The 20786-nt window shown below is 48.1% G+C and overlaps 1 protein-coding gene across 2 annotated transcripts in view; it reads right to left on the minus strand.

Annotated features, from left to right (window-relative positions):
* Positions 1-8579: 8579 nt before the first annotated feature.
* LOC122172407 (zinc finger protein 420-like) overlaps positions 8580-20786 on the minus strand; it is a 33677-nt gene continuing 21470 nt past the window's right edge. The window contains exon 5 of one of the 2 annotated variants that reach the window (XM_065562304.1): positions 8580-20564. In XM_065562304.1, coding sequence (XP_065418376.1) covers positions 18382-20564 — 2183 coding nt within the window. In that variant the 3' untranslated portion in view covers positions 8580-18381. Of the gene's footprint in view, positions 20568-20786 lie in introns of both variants that reach the window. The other variant, XM_065562303.1, reaches the window with a different exon arrangement.

The raw sequence follows: 20786 nt of genomic DNA on the forward strand, positions 1-20786 counted from the left end.
CAGCATGGCTGATATAAACAGGGGGGAGCCAGCCTCCAGACCTGGCTAAAAGACCCCCCAAGCGGCCCATATTAGGAGGTGCAAGGATGGCTTAAAGCCACCTTAGAGCCTGCCCTTCCCCTGACAGGTGCGGCGGAAGCTTTCTAACAGTGGGAGGGGGTCACTGATGCCCAAACCATGGCCCCACCCCCTGCACCGCCCCTTCCCCGTGAGCCTCCGCAGCTGCACTGCCCGTTTTCCCAAAGGCCCATCCTCATGCCACTCCTTCCCGAGGCCCCGCCTCCACATCACCCCTTCTCCCCAAGTCCCCGCCTTGTGCTGCCTCTTCCCCCTGAGGCCCTGCTCCCTCACCGCCTCTTCTCCCCAAGGTCACCCTCCCCGCATCACTCGTTCTTACAGCCAGCAAAAAGTGGGAGGACCATAGCCCTCCCCCCCATTCCAGTGCCCCTTGGTGCAGCACAGAACTAGATTTGAAGGCCATAAGCGACCATAACGACCAGCAAACACCCTCCCCCAGGGATGTGTCTGGCTGAGCTAGAGCAGATCTCTTAGAAACAGATGGGCAACCTTGATTTAAAAGAATCCACGTGACTGGTGGAGAATTCACCATTTCCCTGGGACAGCTGTGCCATGGGCTAATTCCCCTAATTGCTGTCAAAAATCTGCACCTTATCTCCAGTCTGAATTTATGTAGCTCCAGCTTCCAGCTGTTGGATCTCATCCTACCTTTGTCTGCTAGATTAAAGAGCTCTCTGTTACCAGACATCTCTTCCTATTAACTGGGATCAAATCACACTCCAATGTTAACGTTTTCCTGGATAATCTAAATTTACTGGGTTACTTTAGTATCTCACTGTCAAGCAGGTTTTCCAGACCTTGACTCATTCTTGTGGCTCTTCTTTGAACCTTTCCCAATTAGTCCACACCTTTCTGAAGTGCAGACATCCCAACTGGACAACAGCCCATCCCAGCAGTGATGTTACAGGCCAAAAAAAATTCACCACCATAGTAAATCGAGAGTGGGAAAATGGTAATGGAAACATTTGTGATGGCTTTTTGTGGGAAATTATTTTTTTCTGCCTCACTGAAGGAAAGTGAAACATATGTTTTTATAAAAATTGAAAGGACAACAGATCTCAATCGGAATGATGTTTGTAGATGAAGAACAAAACCCTCCTGCAACATTTCAAATGAACTTGGGCCTGATGATACAGAAATTACGGCCCTGTCCCTGCATTTGGAGCCTGGCTCTTGCATCGATCAGGCTGCAGGGTTGGTGCCTGGGAGCTGAGGATCTGAAAGTGACTATGAAACGAGACCTCCAAAGCAGCCTCTTTAAGGAATGTCAAGGGTTTTTACTGGGCTTTCTGCCCGGGGGGCAAACTGGACTCTACGCAGTGAATGATGTTCCAGACACAGCTGGCACCAGGGGAGCACATCCGCCCTGCAACTCCTCAATAGTCTGGGAGAAGATCTATGTCACCAATAATTCCTCCCGCGCCATCCCTTCATCTACACACGTCCATCAGAGAGATTTAGAAAAGCGGATGTCTTAGGAATCAGAGTCAAATCTTCAGGAGAGAAAGAGAGAGAGAGAGATTCCTGCCCTATTCTTAGTATTATCCCCTGGAGCAGCCAAGAGCCATGTTAAGACCCATATTTAGGACCCATGCTCCTGGAGCTGTATGATTGCACCAGAAGCTCAGCTGTCAATTTAAGCCCTCAAGGTTGGGATCAAATGCTAGGAAATGTGACATGAGTGTAACTGGCACAACGACACTGCCTGTGTCTGCAGAGGGCCTGAGCCAATTGCTGCGAGGGGGAAGCATTTACTTACCCATCTTTGCCACGCGCTGTAGGTGGGAGCACAAAATATTTATTAGTAATGATGATTTTGATGTCATTTATTTGATCTCTAGCTCTAGGTCTCAAGCTAGGATGTTCGGTCAAGGGACATGTAACTGCATATGGAATAAAAATTATATTTTTAGTTAATCTTCATCTTTCACAAAATGAACCAGATCCACAGTTGGTGTCAATGGGCATCGCTCCGTTGGAGTCAATGGGGCCAGATTCCCAGCTGGTGTCAATGAGCCGTAGCTTTTTTGGAGTCAATGGGTCCAGACCCCTAGAAAGTATCAATTAGCTGTAGCTCCATTGGGGTCAATAGACCAGGTCCCCAGCTGGTGTGAATCGACATTTCTCCATTGGCTTCATTGGTGCAAGCCCATTTTATAGCAGCTGAGGTTTCAGCCCAATATTTTTTTCACTTATCTACTCAGTTCCCAGAATTTTACCTTGTTGTTTCCCTGGTTCTGATAGCAGATTCTCTAGAGGAAAGAAAGAGTGAAAGATGTGACATCCCATTGTATGTGTGTTATCAGTCCTAGGGTTTTGTTAATAAGAACATGAGACGGCCATACTGGGTCGGACCAATGGTCCATCTAGCCCAGTATCCTGTCTTCCGACAGTGGCCAAAGCCAGGTGCTTCAGAGGGACTGAGCAGAACAGGCAATCATCCAGTGATCCATCCCCAGTTGTCCACTTCCAGCTTCTGGCAAATAGAAGCTAGGGACACCCAGAGCATGGGGTTGCATCTCTGCCTATCCTGGCTAATAACCTTTGATGGACCTAACCTCCATGAACTGATCAAATTATTTTTTTAACCCGGTTATAGTCTTGGCCTTCACAACATCCCCTGGCAATGAGTTCCACAGGTTGACAGTGTTATGTGAAGAAATACTTCCTTTTGTTAGATTTAAATCTGATGCCTATTAAATTCATCAGGTGACCCCTTGGTTCTTGTGTTATTGGAAGGAGTAAATAACACTTTCTTACTTTCTTCACATCATTCATGATTTTATAGACCTCTATCATATCCCCCCTTCGTCATCCCTTTTCCAAGCTGAAAAGTCCCAGTCTTTTTAATCTCTCCTCATATGGAAGCTGCTCCATACCCCTAATCATTTTTGTTGCCCTTCTCTATACCTTTTCCAATTCCAATATATCTTCTTTGAGATAGGGCGAACACAACTGTGTACAGTAGTCAAGGTGTGGGCATACCATTATGATATTTGCATTATGATATTTACTAAAAATTTTCATTATGAAAATTACGATGCATTGTGATATTTACTGTCTTATTATTTATCCCTTTCCTAAAGGTTCCTGACATCCTGTTAGCTCTTTTGACTGCCACTGCACATTGAGTAGATGTTTACAGAGAACTATCCACAATGACTCCAAGATCTCTCTTTTGAGTGGTAGCAGATAATTTAGACTCCCATCATTGTATATGTATAGTTGGGCTTATGTTTTTCAATGTGTATTACTTTGCATTTATAAACACTTGAATTTCATCTGCCATTTTGTTGCCCAGTCACCCAGTTTTGTGAGGTCCCTTTGTAGCTCTTTGCAGTCTGCTGTGGACTTAACTATTTTGATTAATTTTGTATCGTCTGCAAATTTTGCCACGTCAGTGTTTAATTCTTTTTCCAGATCATTTATGAATATGATGAACAGTACCGGTCCCAGTACAGACCCCTGGGGGACACCACTACTTACCTCTCTCCATTCTGAAAACTGATAATTTATTTCTACCCATTGTTTCCTGTCTTTTAACCAGTCACTGGTCCAGGAGAGGAGCTTCCCTCTTACCCCATGACAGTTTACTTTGCTTAAGAGCCTTTGGTGAGGGACCTTGTCAAAGGCTTTTCTGAAAGTCTAAGTACACTATATCTGCTGGATCACCCTTGTCCACATGCTTGTTGATCCCCTCAAAGAATTCTAGTAGAGTGGTGAGGTACGATTTCCCTTGACAAAAATCATGTTGTCTCTTCCCCAACAAATCGTGTTCATCTATGTGTCTGATAATTTTGTTCTTCACTATAGTTTCAACAAATTTGCCTGGTACTGAGGTTAGGCTTCCTGGCCTGTAATTGCCAGGATTGCCTCTGAAGCCTTTTAAAAAAAAATATGTTAATAAGCTATCCTTCATTCATCTGGTACAGAAGCAGATTTAAATAATAGGTTAAATACCACAGTTAGTAGTTCTGCAATTTCACACTTGCGTTTCTTCAGAACTCTTGGGTGAATACCATCTGGTCCTGGTGACTTATTATTGTTTAATTTATCAATTAAATATAATAAAAATAAAATAATAATAATAAAAAACAATAATAATATCTCTTGTCCCTTCATTCCTGAGAAAGAAAGGACTGAGTTTTATAGATTGATAAAGTCCAAGGCCAAAAGGGACCATTGTGATCATTTAGTCTGATCGCCTGTATAACACAGTCATAGAAACTTAATCAGTGAGTCCTACACCTAGCCCATAGCTTGTGATTGAGCTAGAGCATATCTTTTGGAAAGAGACCTCCAACCTCAATTCATGCTGGGATTTTAAAAATTTGCCCGGCTTCCTTAGAAATCCCAGGCTTCAAATGAATCCAAATTGGATGTCTTTGTAAGGCCTTGTCTACACACAAATATTGTACTACCTAAACTACACCCGCATAGTGAAAGTGACACAACACTCCCGTAGTGTGGAAACAGTTAAATCAATAGTTTATTCTTGTATTTGACGAGGATAAAGCAGTACTCATCTAACTGTGTCTACACTAGGAGTTGAGCTGATGTAACTAGAAAAATCATACTCCTAACCGAAACAGTTAAACCCATACAAAAACTGTGTGACCAGACCTAAGAAATACAATAAAGAGAGCCAGAGTCTGATCTTTCTAAAGTGTCAAGTTTGCAACTGGTAAATTTCCAGAGCTTGGCAAAGATTATTAGTTTGGTTCACTTTTAACCATCAATTTTTTTCTGCTGACTGGGAAAGACATGTATGGAGAGACTGCAGCTCTCCATTGGTTGCAGTTTGTTTGGGGTATTTATTTACTCATTAAAAAGCAGCATCTCATTAAAAAGCATCTGGGTGATTTAGGTTGGCTGGCTGGAGTAGATTGGAGAGCAACAACACATGCCCTGTTGCCAGTGTGTTTCATTGTTCCTTATGTAGGAAAAAAAGAAGTTTGTTAGAATGAGCAAAAATGTATTTATGGGCAGCAGGGGATGGATCACTTGATGATTACCTGTTCTGTTCATTCCCTCTGAGGCATCTGGCATTGGTCACTGTCAGAAGACAGGCTACTGGGCTAGGTGGACCTTTGGGCTGACCCAGTATGGCCATTCTTATGTTCTTAACCATGAAAACTTTAAAAAATTTCAAACGCCTTCCATTTCCAAAGCAGATTAATTTTTTCCCTGAAGTTTTCTGTAGATTTTGTTTTCACTCAAATGTTGTTCCTTTCCAACATCATTCAATCACAGAAACTGAAAATATTTCCATTTTGGGAATAACCCAACAAACCCGCCATGTGACTGAGCTAGCCAATCGAAACTGGCCATCTGAAAACCAGAAATGGCTGTGGATAGCCAAAAATAGCCAGAGTTATGACAGCTGGTGCTACCAGCCGTTTTTGGAAGGGATATTGAACCTCTTGCTCCAGAGTTTGGGCCAATCTTTAGCTATTAGAGACCAGGATGAGATCTAAATCGGGGGGCAAATTATCCCATGTCTGCCACTGTGGAGTTTACACTTTCCTCTGAAGCAGCTGCCTCTGGTCATTATCAGAGATAGGATATGGGGCTAAATGGGTTGCGGTTCTGATCCAGTCTGGTGCCTGATACCTATGTTTCTATGCCAAACAAATCCTCCGCCCATCCAGAAAGGGGGGGGGGGGGAGGAGGAAAGTCAAGGAAAGCTTCGTGGGTTTTGCCAAAACATAATTCCATTTTGGGGGGGGGGGGCGGGAGAAATGCAGCCTTTCTCCCCAAAATTTTTGAATACAAACTTTCAACCACCTCGTCTTGCCAATTTTTCTCACAAGTTTCATGACACTTGGTGTTTTCTTAAGCCCCTTTCCCATTCACCTCCTCCCTGAACTCCAGGTGTCAGGTGAGAATCTTTAGGAAGGTAACTTTTATGCTGTGCAGGGGCAGAAAAAAATTTCACAGCACAACTGTTATAGGCTCACAACCCGGAAGATAAATAACCAGAACCCAACATTAATTATTTTGAAAATTTCTTGATCTCTTAGCCAATGTCATGATTTTTGGGGGAGCTGGCTCATGACTTTTGACTGCTTGGGGTTAGCAGTATTGCAGCTCTGCTACTGATATGTACATAGGCCTGGCTCACTCCTTCCAATGGAAATCGCAATAGGAGCAGGTGGACAACTCCTGGGGGCTCTCCTTGCAGAGTTGTCCTCTGAGTGTTCTGTTGGAGGACACAGCCGAGAACTCCTTGATGGCGCCAATCTTCAAGGAGTTTCTGTATGGACACAAGAATGACTCTGAATCCATTCAAGGGTTTCATCAAGGAAGCTATGACCTTGACTCCATCACAGAAGGCCAGTGATATGTCATTTAATATTAGGACTGGACCCAAACTCCAAATTATCCTTAACCAAGAATTTCACATGCAATGAAAACCTTTTCTTTAGTTTGAAATTTGTTGTGAAGCTTTTTTTTTTAAATGGGAAAAACACGGAAACAAAATGAACACTTTGGGTTTGTCTCAAATTTTTCTGTTTAAAATAATCCACACACACACAAAAATACAAACAAAACAAAACTTGTCCACTTTGTTTCAAATTGAAAAGGTTTGGTGCTGCTTTCAATTTGCAGATTGGGCTTATTCCTGGTTTACACCGGGGTGAGCGAGAGAGGAATTGGCCCCAGTGACATTACTCCTGGTTTACACCAGGGCGAGTGAGAAGAGAATCAGCCCCAGTGACTCCAGTGGGGTTACTCCTGATTTACACCAGGGTGAGGGGAGGGGAATAAGCCCCAGTGACTCCAGTGGGGTTACTCCTGGTTTACATGAGGGTAAGCAGGAGAGGAATTGGCCCTGGTGACTCCAATGGGATTACTCCTGATTTATATCAGGTGAGTGAGGGGGAATTGGCCCTGGTGACGCTAATGGGAGTTACTCCTGATTTACACCAGGGTTAATTAGAGGGGAATCGGACCCTAAATCTGCACACAGATACTGCGTCTGCCAGGCTGAGCTGCCCAACTCTGTGAAAGACAGTGCTTTAACTGCGGCCAAGTTACCCAGGTAGGGTTGGGCCTGCTGGAGAGCTGGTTATAATGACCTATTGGAAGTGCGACACTACAGGGTCATTTCTTACGACTCCAGCCCCCTGGCTGGGGACCACGATGAGAGCCCTGTGATCCCAGCATCCCTGCAGATGATACTGATGGGGGCTTGATCCTCCTTGGAGAATAGCTTCAACCTCTCTCTGTATCTGTCTCACACACCTTCCCTCGGGCTTTTCTGCTGCTGGCTACTCACTAGCTCCAGCATGCTCGCCAGCTGCCCGTTGGGCCTCAGGTGTCTATGCTGGGCGGTTTCTCCACACGGCGGACATTTGTCTCCCACTCCTCCCAGCACTGGCTGATGCAGGAGCAGCAGAAGATGTGGCCACACTGTCTAAAATGACCGGATCTTGGAAATACTCCAGACAGACGGCGCACGTAGCCTCGCCTTGGAGACAACCGGACAGGCTGACAGCAGCAGTCACTCCTTTCCTAAGGGCAGCACACAGCTGATGTTCAATTTCTTACTTGGAGGCGGGGGGAGGGAGGAAGATCAGCACATGCTCTAACCAGTTCTCTCTCAACCTTTCCAGACAACTGGCCCCCTTTCAGGTGGCTGATTTGTCTTGCCTACCCCTAAGATTCACCTCACTTAAAAACTTTGGCTTTGGCCCCGGGTGGCGGGGTTCGGGCTTTGGCTTGCTGCCCTGGGCCCCAGCGATAATGCTGGCCCTGGCGAACCCGTTAAACAAACTCACCCACAGTTTGAGAACCGCTGATCTCGTACATAGAGCAGTATAAACAAGTCATTGTTTATGAAATTTTAGTTTGTACTGACTTTGCTAGTGCTTTTCATGTAGCCTGCTGTAAAACTAGGCAACTATCTAGAGGAGTTGCTGTACCCCCAGAACACCTCCTGGGTTCTCTCTCTGGCTCTGGGAGGGGAGTGGGATCTAGTGGGTTAGAGGTGGGGGGCCTGGGAGCCAGGACTCCTGGATTTTATCCCTGGCTTGGAGAGAGGAGTGGGGTCTAGTGGGATAGAGGTGGGGGGCTTGGAATCAGGACTCCTGGGTTGTGTTCCTGCCTCTGGGGGAGGGGAATGGCATCTAGCGGGTTAGAGCAGGAGGGGCTGGGAGCCAGGACTCCGCGGTTCTATCGGTGGGATGGGTTGGAGGGAAAGGAATGTGAGCTAGTTAATAAAAGTGGGGGAAGGAGATGAAGAAGCCTGGGTTTCTCTATCACTGATTATCACCTAGACCCATATTTTCAATAGACAGAGAGTGGTTCTCATTGCACCAGCGAGCTCCCCAGTACATTGCTATAGTCACACCAGTGCAAATTCCCCTAGTGTAGCCAAGCCCGAATAGAGCAGGTCCTGGCTTAGCTTCTCCAGGGTTCAAGGATGTCTCCTTTAGCTCTGCTCTCTTCTTCCGCACGTGGCAACAAGGGGCTCCAATAAAGCAGCCTCCACAAGGTTGGGGACAAACAGATAAAAAGGTAAGTTTATTTATTTACAGGCTCTAATGCTACCGCTTGGGCTATTTACAGAGGATACAAAAGCATAGCAAAATGGAAACAGGCTCAGAAAACAAACAACACCACTCATAAAAACACTCCAAGGGGTGACGCGTAAGTAAAATACAGGACTATCAAAATGAAACGCATTTGCTTCTATAACCATCAACCAGCTCCGCATTTAGGATCCTAGTCCTGGAGATAGGTTGTTCCCATCATCCCTCACCCAGGCAAATAAGCAAGCCCGTCCAGCCTCTGCTGTCCAGGAGGGACACGTGAGAGCATTTAGGGCGAATACTGAGACCATGTCAACATGGGAGAGATTTCCTGGCATGGCTATTCCACTCTGGTCTAGTTTAGCTATTCCATCCTAACTCCCCCAGGTGGACACTCTTGTCCGAAATAAAGATGTTTTTATTTTGGAATAATTACATGGAATGCTAACTCCAGAGTAAAATCACTTTTTATTTCCCAATAGTGTGTCCACATTGGAATGTTATTCTAGAAAAGCTATCGTACAATAGTTATTGCACTACAGCTATGCTGGCCATTTCCCCTCCCCCACAGACAAACCCTCTGCTGGGCCAGTCCTTCAGCAAAGATGCTGCCCAGATGAACCACTAAGTGCAATATTGCTCTCAAGAGCAGCTTTTCAGGGAGCAAGGATGGCCCAGTGGTTAGATCACTGGCTTGAGACTCCCCAGCTCTTGGTTCAGGTCCCTTCTCTGCCACCGCCTTTCTGCATGACCTTGGGAAAATCACTTAGGCCAGGTCTATGCTACCAATTTTCTGCTACCAGTTTTTCCAGCAAAGGTTTGTCAGTTGGGAGTGAGACAAAATCATGTCCCCAGAGCTGTGCCAGCAAAACCCCCATGTAGCCACAGCTTACCCTGGCCAACAAGCCCTTTTGCTGGCATAGCTTATGTCATTCGGGGAAGTGGTTTAATTATACTGGGAAAACAGCTGTCTCCCCACGGGGAGGTGGGCTCTCAGCTGGGATACTAGAGTGATGTATGTAGTGTGGTCTTCCCCATAGCGTCTCTGTGCCCCTGTTCCCCATCTGTAACATGGGCATGTTAGCGTTTGCCTACTTCACAGGGGTGTGTGAGATGCTACAATGAGAAAAGGGTTAGACAGAGTTTAAACAGGCCTCTTCTTACTGCATCATCCTATTCCCCATGTATGTCTTTACTGGAGCAAGTTTTCCCTACTTTATACTCCTGATAACATGACCCAGAAGGGATATGGCAATTTACAGGCTCAAAATGCAGGGCAGAGTTATGCAATTCACCTCAGAGCGCCAATGCAAGGTGAGTGGGTAGCATTGTTATCCACCCCCAGGTTACAGGTGGGAAAACTGAGGCACAAGAAGGCAACAATGACTAACCCCACCCCAGATAGAGATCTCCGGCAGAGTGAGGATTGGAACTCAGGGCTTCCCCAGGCCCAGCCCTGTGCTCATTCCCCTCCAGACCAGACAAGCCCACCCCTCTCCCATGCTTCTCATCTGGTTTGTGTATCATCTCCAGAGCTGAGTCCAGTTGCAGACTCAGTGTCAGTGTTGACAATACAAAAAGAGCCCAGCTCCACACTCAGCTCCCAAGCTGAGTTTGCGGAGCTGGCATTTAAAAGCAGGATCTTTCGACTTCTCCCCTGAGAGACGATAAACCCGATACAATTTTGCAGTCACTTCCCCAAGTTAAAACCGCACTTCAGCTGCCTCTTTGTTCCCCACAAGAGAACGGGCATAGTGCATTTCTTTGGCAGTGCATGTGGCCAGAAATCTTTGTCACCCACCTATCCATTTTCATCCCTCCCTTTTCGTTTCCATAGCCCCACTGGCTTAGACTTCCTATGGCCTCAGGACACATTTACCACGCTACGAATCCCAAGATGTCAAAAAATCAAGAGTCAAGCTCCAAAAATCATCAGACTGATTTAAAAAAATCAAGAGGTTCTTTAAAAAAAAAAAATCAAGTTAGGGATTTTTATTTTGCTTTCGGTTCATATTGGGGTCCAATTTTCAAGTTTTTCTCTTCAACCACAAAGGCTAGAAACTGTTTTAAATGAAAGCTCAGATTCACCCCTAATCACATGCTTCCAGGAGCTGGGGCTTAAAGGAAAACATTAAATGTCACGAGACTCATGCTAAAATTGTAAGAGTTGGCAACCCTATGTTTAGTATCATTCAGCCCCATTTTCACAGCAACTCATCGGTGTGCCAAGTCATTGTATTATCTTGGAATAGCAATGCTACAAGGACCCTGACACTAGCTCTGCTGAAAAGGTTTAACTAGGGAATAGGGTTTTTTTGGTCTGGACACAGTATTTCAGTAATGCTGCCTACAGAGGTGTCACAATCTCTGCCATTCACTTTAGTGAGTTAAAACCTGCTCATGCCCTAGGAAAGGAGGAACTGCCACACTGGATTAGGCGCCACATAGCCCTGTATCCAGTCTCTCACAGTGGCCAGCGTCAGCTGCTTTAGATGAAGGTGCATTTATACAATTCCCTGCCCCAGGGGGAATTTTGTTCCTTACCTCCATCAGCCAGTGACTGGCTCATTTCCCAGTAGCAGGAGCATTATAACATGCCCACATTTTTCGCTTTGGTCGTGGAATGGCAGAGCTCGTTACCTGCAGCAGGCCTGACTTTTCTGAAGTGACTATTGATTTTCGATGCCTCCATTTTTGGAAGCATGACTTGAGACCCTTTCCGGGGACTGCTTTTCAGAGAGTGGGGGCTCAGCACCTTTCTGAAAACCAGGCCACTTTCAAAGGCGTCTTAAGCCACTTTGGAAAATGTAGCCCATTCATGAAACACTTAGTACTGTGGCAATGGGCTGAGTAGTATCTAGTGGGAATGAGTTCCACAGGTTAATTACGCACTGGGCGCAACTACTTTTTTTCTTTTACCATCTTTAAATAGGTGGCTTTTTCAATTCCACCGTGTGCTCCCTATAGTGGCTGTGTTATGGGAATGGCATGAAGGGGAGCACCCACTGCACCGTTCATTTCCTCCATCATGCCACTTCCCCTCTACACTAAGTCCTGACCTTTATAAATCTATCCAAGACCCTGATATTTTTCTTTGCTCTTCTGCATCACATCTCTATTTGTGCCATATCCTTTCTCCTGTGAGTAGAAGACAGTTGGCTGCAGTACCCAAGATGAGGGGTGGGTTGACCCTTTAGGGCATGGCCTTAGAGGCTGGGATTTTCAAAGGCAAGGGGCGTTGACCGAGCTGCCTAGTCTTCCCATTAATTTCAGCGAGAGCAGACTCAGGGAATCATTTCAGAAAACACCCCCATTACGTTTCCAGTAATACTCTCAGTACAGCTTTCTGTCTCCTTCGGCTGGATGCGGTTCAGCGCATGCTGGTCTGTGTCAAGTGCTCCCAATGGTACTGCAGCAGTAACCCCCCTGCTCCCAAAAAGCCTTCTTCATAGTGGGCCAGTCTTTGGTACACCCCACTCTAGCAGGCTCGCCACTTTAGCACCTCCACCCTGCCCACTTTAGCACCCCAGCAACAGGTCTGCTGCTCTCGGTAGTGGCCTCGCAGACAGAGTTGGTTCATGGTTTGGGCATACCTCACACCTCTAGCTGCAGACAAATGTTTTCCCATTCAGCCCTGGTGCCTCTTTGTTGCCCATCCTTTGAAATGCCACTGGAGCATTTATCATTCCAAAAGGAAGCACCAGCAGGCAAACTGGCCAGCGTTTCCAAGGGCTCACTGTGCCATTGAGCCCTTGGCAGATATGGTACCGATCTACCAACTCATTGGCCTTTCCGACTGGGTTCAGCTTTCAGACTCTGAGATCCCTGTGACATGCCCTCAAACTGTCCACGAAGAGATACATTTCAGTTTTTCTAGGGAGACGCCTCTGACAGCTTCTCAAAGTCACTGGCATGGAAACCCTGCATACAATTTGTACCAGCCCCTTTACTGAGCAGGCAGAAGCATCTGCACTATGCTTCCGTCACCAGCAGAACAGCTCTCATGGTAGCACAAGAGCTCATTCTAGCATCAGCCTTATGTGTTTCCCCAGAAACAGCAGTGACAGGTGGAAAACTCCTGTTTCTTCTTTCAATTTGCACCATTCACAAACTTTCTCGAAGGCACATAACAAACCCACTCCAGATCAGGCATCCTTCAGCGGTGTGTTTACAGAATAACTGTTTAAAGCGGTGGAGGTTATTCTTCATCTTTCACCATCACCCTCAGGTGAAAGACCAACAGCTGCTGGAACAGTCTCTCTGCTCATGACCGCGACAGTCCTGTGGCTCTTCCTGATAATGCCATCCCTCGAGATCTTGCTCCTTGTCAATGTAACATTCCTCCTGGCATTGATACTTCTCTGGTTATTGAGGGTTCACTCCATGTGTAACATTTCCAGTTCCAGCTGCAATACCACACACTCGTCTTCCACCAAAAAATACCTCATCCTTATTGCTGAACAAGATCACAAGTCTGAATCTTTTGGTCTTCTAGTTCACACATGAGGTTGAGTCTCAGGTTGCACAAAGGCCTCTGTTACGTAGGCTATACCTCTCCTGATGCAGTTCCTTCTTGATATCCCACGTCTTTCCACCTGTCTTTCTATTTAATAGGTCTATCTAAGTGTCTGTCTTCAAAGCATCCCATCATCGTGGCACCTAAGGTGCTAGCACAAAATTAAAGGCTGCAAATAATTTAACATCTAAGTTTAATGTTTGTCACTTAATCAGGTTAATTGATTTTATGGTTCCTCACCATATGCATGAAATCAAACTTCAAACCAAAAACAACAAAGGTTTTCTCCTGTCACTTCAAGTGTCTGTTTCTTTAATAACAAGGAACTTCCTGGACCAAGTAGCGCTGAATATTCGAACAGAACTCTGGATCAGCTGGCACTTGCATTCTGGTTCCAAGTTTCCCATCCTGATGATGCAAAACCCATTCATAGACTTCGTGGGAGGATTGGTTTTTTCACTGGGCTGTGGGGTGTTTATACTCTGAAGCGCCAAGCCCCACTGTCAGAAACAGACACTCCAAGCCAAAACCCAAATTTGAAAATGCTTGGGGATTCCAAATCCCATTTTTCTTCTCTTTCATGACCCACAAAAAAGCTAGGATCATCCCAAAACACAAGAGTCCAAATGAAGCCTGGTTCTTTAGTCAGCGGTACAGTACAGTTTTCTGGGTCTTTTTATGGGAGGGTTAAAAACATATATTTAGGCCCGAATTGTTAGACCTCAGTGCCTAAACTGTTAGATATTATACAGATGTTTAATGCACTACTGGAAGGCACTCAGATGCTACGGTGATGAAAGTGGTATAAAAACCACTCGGATAGAATAGTATCAGAGGGATAGCCGTGTTAGTCTGAGTCCACAAAAACAACGAGGAGTCCGGTGGCACCTTAAAGACTAACAGATTTATTTGGGCATAAGCTTTTGTGGGTAAAAAACCCCACTTCTTTACTAGAATAGAATTCTCAGTTGGAGTTTTTCACTGCCTTCAGGTCAATGACACAACACTAATGTACACCAGCTGAGGATTTGGTCCCTATAGCCATATGAAGGCATCTAAATGAAATCTGCCTGGTTCTCAGGGGCACTGGGCAGCCATAAAGACTATCAGTGTCAAGGAGAAGCAGCAGTATTTCATTTATTACTATCATGGGTGTAATACTTGGTGCCCCAGTCATGGGCCAGGAGCACAGCACCTCTGAAAAATTAGGCCACTCATGTAGGCTGGAGTTTTCCAAAGATGTAATGATGTATGCAGTGTTGTTGTAGCCGTGTCGGTCCCAGGATGTTAGAAAGACAAGGTGAGTGAGGTAATATCTTTTATTGGACAACCTTCTGCTGGGGAGAGAGACAAGCTTTCGAGCGACATGGAGTGTGAAAGGTACTCAGTTTTAAGTCTACACTTAAAACTCTGCATCGGCACAGCTGTAGTGCTTCAATGAAGACGTTCTACACTGACAGGAGAGAACTCTCTCAGTGGCACAGGTTAATCCGTGACACCAACATAGCACTGCCTACATTGGCACTTAGGTCAGTATAACACCACTTGGGGTGTGAGTGATGTAGTTATACCGAAGTAATTCTGTGGTGTAGACCAGGGCTCAGAGTGTCACAGCTAAATACAAGATCAAAAAGATAGTTCAGCATAAGTACTAAGTCCTTATTCTAAGGGACCATTCAAGGCAAAGTGTGACTAACACCCTTGTAATCACAGAACAAAAAGGGGGTTAGTGGGTTACATAAATATAATAAGTCATAAATCCAGTGTCTTTATTAAGACCATGATTTTAAGTGTCTAGCAAAGTTATGAATTTAAACTCCCAGGCTCATGTTTTGAAGGTGTTCAGCAGGTCAGATATGGGGGGATTACTTTGTGACAAGTGTTCACACACTGGTGACAGAGTTTTTGTCTTTTATCATTTTTCTGTGAGAGTTCATTCGAGAACAAAGTGATTGTCTGGCCAGTACAACTATGTCGCTTTGGGGTGTAGATCATTCACACCCCTGATTGATGTAGTTATATCAAATAATTCTGCAGTGTAGACTAGGTCTAAGTTTCCCAGGTCTGAAGAAGAGCTCTATGTAGCTTATAAGCGTGTTTCTCTCACCAACAGAAGTTGGTCCAATAAAAGATATTACCTCCCCCACCTTGGCTCTCTAATGATTTAATAAGTTAATCTGCATGCTTGCAACCACTTTGCATGTCATCATAAACTGCAGCTTCTGGCGAACAGAATATTGGGAATCATTAAAAAAGGGATAGATAATAAGACAGAAAATATATTGCCTCTATATAAATACATGATACGCCCACATCTTGAATACTGCGTGCAGATGTGGTTGCCTCAACTCAAAAAAGATATATTGGAATTGGAAAAGATTCAGAAAAGGGCAACAAAAATGATTAGGGGTATGGAACGGCTTCCATATAAGGAGAGATTAATAAGACTGGGACTTTTCAGCTTGGAAATGAGACGACTAAGAGGGAATATGATAGAGGTCTATAAAATCATGACTTGTGTGGAGAAAGTCAATAAGGAAATGTTATTTACTTCTTCTCATAACACAAGAACTAGGGGTCACCAAATGAAAAATAGGCAGCAGATTTAAAACAAACAAAAGGAAGTATTTTTTCACACAACGCACAGTCAACCTGTGGAACTCTTTGCCAAAGGATGTTGTGAAAGCCAAGACTATAACAGGGTTCAAAAAAAGAATAAATTCATGGAAGATAGGTCCATCAATGGCTATTGGCCAGGATGGACAGGGATGGTGTCCCTAGATTCTGTTTGCCAGAAGCTGGGGTAAATGATCCAGGGGTTGGATCATTTGAAGATTACCTGTTCTGTTCATTCCCTCTGGGGCACCTGGCGTTGGCCACTGTTGGAAGACAGGATACTGGGCTAGATGGACCATTGGTCTGACCCAGTATGGCCGTTCTTATGTTCTTATCTTCTAACACTGTCCTGCCCCCAGCAATGATGGGGCAGGACATGGGGCTGCACAAACCTTGGAAAGCTGCAGGGAGATGGATGGGTTGCTGAGTGTGGAGAGAGTGTCTTGGTGCTGTCTGAAGGGTGCTGAAAATGCTGGGGGAGCTGGATGCTGAAGTGTCAGGGCTGCTGTCTGGGAGGCAGCCAGGGGATCATGTGGCTTGTACTGAATCTCCTCATATTCCATCCCTGCCAGCTGGGCACACTGCTGCTGCCTTCTGCTTTTCCCATGCGTTTCTTCCCTGCTGGGATCCAGTGCCAGGGGGCAGCAAAAGGCAAGCCAGGGAGGCGCCTTGCCTGCTCACGTGTGGCAGAAAGAGGGAGCTGAAGGCAAACACTTGGGGGGCAGGGAGGGGGGGGTGCATGAAATTCCAGCTGGGATGTGGGAATACATGACAGCAGTTGCAAAATGCAAGGGTGATTTGGGATATGCTGGACACTTGGCGTTTGGATACACCAGCCTAAATATGGATTTAAGTAGTCTCAAGTATTTGCTGCTACCTGCTACCACACTGACTCTTTAGTTTCTTAAATGGTCTGGGGCTGAAGGGGAATCTCTCTTTGGGTATCAAGTAGTGTGCTGGGAGGGTGGCTAAGTCCGGATAAGTCCTCCCGGACTCCCTCCTTCTTCATTACAGTACAGCAGGTGTTTAAAACACAGCATTCTCCTCTACGAGTAACAGGAAAATAGATTTTAAAAAAATATTTACAGAGTCTAAAACTATCACCGGTCTATTTACAAGGTTACAAAAATTTTAAAAAAGGAAAATCGAAACAGACTTGGAAAACAGAGTCGCAAGAGCAGTCAGAGATAGTAATTGATCCAAGATGGAAGCAGAAATACGGGACGAGCCAAATGAAATTAGTTTGAGTGATAACTGTTACCTAGCTTTTCAGTGATGATCCTAACTAGAGGCAGCTGAAAAACAGGGTGGAAGGGGAGGGGAAGCAAAAAAATAAAAATAAAAATGTCAGGTCCAGTTTTCAAAATTTCAAAATTCTAAAATTTGCACAGAAGTTTTGAAAGTCCAGACGATGTTGGCCATGCTCTAGAGATGTTCAAAAAGAAGGGGGGGGGAATAAAGGGGGGGGATTCACAATGTTGGAAAATTAATTTCTTCTCTTTTCCATCAAAATTCAAGAGGTCAACATAATTTTTCATCAGAATGTGACAATTGTTGACCAGCCCTAACTCTAACCTTCCCCCGCCAACCTATGCTTGGCTACAGGTATGGAGATGCCAGCCCTCCAGTAGCCCACGCAGTCAGCGGCTTGGCTTGCTAGGCTGTTGTGTCTCTGGACACTTGAACTCTGCAGGGTAGGGATTGAATTGTTCATTCCACTCACCGGAGGAGCATGGGACTTTGCTGCTGCTCTCAGCACAGGATGCTTCCAGTCTCGGCCTATCTGCCTTTCCCTTCAGGTCTGGGCCTCCTAAGATTTCTTTTACAACAGCACAGTGATCCCTGTGGGGATCACACAGAGTGAAGACAGAGAGGATCAGAGATGGAGAGGGCTCAGCAACCGCCTTGCCCAGAGATGGGCAAAAGCTGGTGACGAGCCAGGAAGGGGATCTGGTCCAGTGCTGCAGAGCTGAATGAGGATGTTGTGCGGCAGAATCAGAGGGGCCACTGGTACAGGCACTGGGGACACGAAAGGGAGAGGTGGAGGAACCAGGAGTGTCCGGGGGAAAGGCCAAAAAGATGGTAAGGAGAGAGGAGGTGGATGGCGTGAATGCCGAAGGAAGAGAAGGACTGGGGAAAGGAGAAAGACAAGACCAGCTTCATAGCCATAGCAGTATCACCAGCCCCATGCCTTCGCAGGCCCCCAATCAGGAATTTGGCTTAAAAATACTAAATTCAGCGTTGGGATTATTTGCCTTCTGGTGTCTGAGCCACCAGGGATCATGTTTTCCTGCCTCTCTCTGCAACCAGGACGAGAAATTTTCGAAGCTGAGATTCTCATGAAAATCCCCTGGCTCCAGGAACTGAGACTTTAGGGAAAATGCCAAATATCACGAGACTCACCATGAAACTGCAAGAGATTTGGCAGTGCTGGTGGGGATTGGGGGGGGAGGGGAGGGTTGGGGAGACAGTGGGGGTGTTGGAGAGAAAGGTGAGATTCATGGGGTACCGGGGGGAGAGAGTTGAGATTATGTGGTGCCCAGTGGGAGATTGGAGGGGGAGAGGCAAGATTCATGGGGAGTAAGGAGGGAGGCAGGCAAGAATTAGGGGGAACAGAGAGGCTGCGGGGGGCGGTTAGTTTATCAGTGATGAGGCCGGGGCCCCGGACGGAGCAGGCGAGGGGAAGGAAGGGTGGGGGAAGGCACGGGATGGGAAGGACAGGGCCCAGGGCAGATCCAGTGGGTTATTGGAGAGGGCGGGGATGGAGATGGGTGAGGGTGAGGAAGGGAAAGAGGGTAGGGTGGGGAGGGGGGCAGAGGAGGTGCCCAGCGGGGAGGAGAAGGAGGCAGAGGAGAAGGCAGAGGAGGCCTGCAGGGGGTTGCTGGTGGCAGCGACGGAGTTCTTGGTGGCGGAGAGCAGCGAGGGCTTGTCGCCGGCGTGGGTGCGCTGGTGCCGGTTGAGGTGGGAGCTACGGCTGAAACACTTCCCGCACTCGGGGCACTTGTAGGGCTTCTCGCCGGTGTGCACGCGCTGGTGGATGGTGAGCTCTGAGCGCTGGATGAAGCTCTTGCCACACTCGGAGCACTGGTAGGGCTTCTCGCCCAGGTGAGTGCGCTGGTGGGTGATGAGGTTGGAGCTGACGCTGAAGCACTTCCCGCACTCGGGGCAGCGGTAGGGCTTCTCCCCGGTGTGCATGCGCCGGTGGATGGTCAGGTCCGACTTCTGGATGAAGCCCTTGCCACAGTCAGGGCAGGCGTAGGGCTTCTCACCCGTGTGGATCCGCTGGTGTTTCACCAGGGCCGAGCGCTGCCCGAAGCCCTTCCCACAGTCCGTGCACTTGAATGGCTTCTCCGCCGGTGGTGGCGGGGGCTTCCCTGCTGCCAGGCTCTTCCCGCAGTCCATGCACTGCTGGGCGCGCAGCCTGGGGTGCAGCACAGGGGGCGAGATGCCGCCCAGACTCTTTCCGCAGTCGGTGCATTTGTGGGGCTTCCCTCCAGCCGCCGCCTGGGCCTTGGGGCCAGCGCCGCAGGCCACATAGCTCTTCCCGCAGTCCGTGCACTGGTGGGGCCTCTCGCTGGCGTGCACCCGCTGGTGCTTGATCAGCGCCGCGCTCTGGCTGAAGCAGCGTCCACAGTCAGAGCACTTGAAGAGTTTGCCGTGCTGGTGGGCGGCCAGGAAGCCCTTGAGGTGCTCGGGGCAGCGGTAGGAGGCCTGCTCAGCAGCATGGATCTTCTGGTGCCGGTCCAGGTGGGAACTGACGCTGAAACTCTTGCCGCAGTCGGGGCAGGTGTAAGGCCGCTCGCCGGTGTGGACGCGCTGGTGCCGCTCCAGGTCGGAGCGCTGGATGAAGCGCTTGCCGCAGTCGCCACACTGGAAGGGGCGCTCGCCGGTGTGGATACGCTGGTGCTGGGTCAGGTTGGAGCTGCGGCTGAAGCGCTTGCCGCAGTCACCGCACTGGTAGGGCCGCTCGCCGCTGTGGGTCTTGCGGTGCTTGGAGAGTGAGGCCCGCTGGGCAAAGCACTTCCCACACTCGGGACACTGGTGGGCAGCCACCGCCTCCTCCTCGTCCTCCTCCTCAGCCTGGCAGGCCCGGTGACGGGCTGCCGGGCCGCCGCCGCAGCCCTTGCTTCCTCCGCAGGCATGGTGGCGGCGCTGTTCCCCCAGGTGGGTGCGCCGGTGCCGGTCCAGGTGGGAACTGACACTGAAGCACTTGCCACACTGGCCGCACTGATAGGGGCGCTCGCCGGTGTGGACACGCTGGTGCCGCTCCAGGTCCGACTTCTGGATGAAGCTCTTGCCGCAGTCGCTGCAATGGAAGGGGCGCTCGCCAGTGTGGATGCGCTGGTGCTGTGTCAGGTTGGAGCCGCGGCTAAAGCACTTGCCACAGTCGTCACAGCGGTAGGGCTTCTCCCCCGTGTGGATCTTCTGGTGCTTGGCCAGGATGGAGCGCTGGCGGAAGCAGCGCCCACACTCCCCGCACTGGTGCGGCTTCTCCGGTGTCTGCACCCGCTGCGCTGCCCGCCCGCAGCCGTAGTCCTTCCCACACTCGGTGCAGACGCCTGCCCCCCGCTGCTGCTGCGACAGTGGGGGCTCTTTCCCCTTCTTGACGCTGGTGCGGCGAGTGGCTTTGCCCTCTTGCTTCCCTGGCGTGGGGCTCTTCTGCTGCGGTGGCTGCCCTTCCGACCGGCACTGGCTCCCGCTGGCTTTACCCTGATCGGGGCCCTCGGTTTTTCCTGGCAAGGCCTCGGGTGACTCCGCCTTCTCAGAACCTTCCTGGGGGGGGGTCGCCTCCTCATTGTCACTTGGCGCCCCGTCACCTGCTGGAGAACCCAGACACAAGTCAGTCCCTGCACCGAGGGGGAAGGGAGATCGGCCAAGGTGGGGATTAGCCCAGAGAGCTGCTGGGGAGATCGAAAAATCAGGAGCTGAATCTCCCCCCACCCCAAACACCCTGCCGAGCTCTCAAGGGGAGGGGACTACTCCCGGATGTTGTGGGAAATTGTGAGTGATGGCTGTCAGGAGGATCCAACAGCTGTTGG

The sequence above is a fragment of the Chrysemys picta genome, chromosome 12, assembly GCF_011386835.1.
Source record: "Chrysemys picta bellii isolate R12L10 chromosome 12, ASM1138683v2, whole genome shotgun sequence".
In the NCBI taxonomy this organism is placed as follows: domain Eukaryota; kingdom Metazoa; phylum Chordata; order Testudines; family Emydidae; genus Chrysemys; species Chrysemys picta.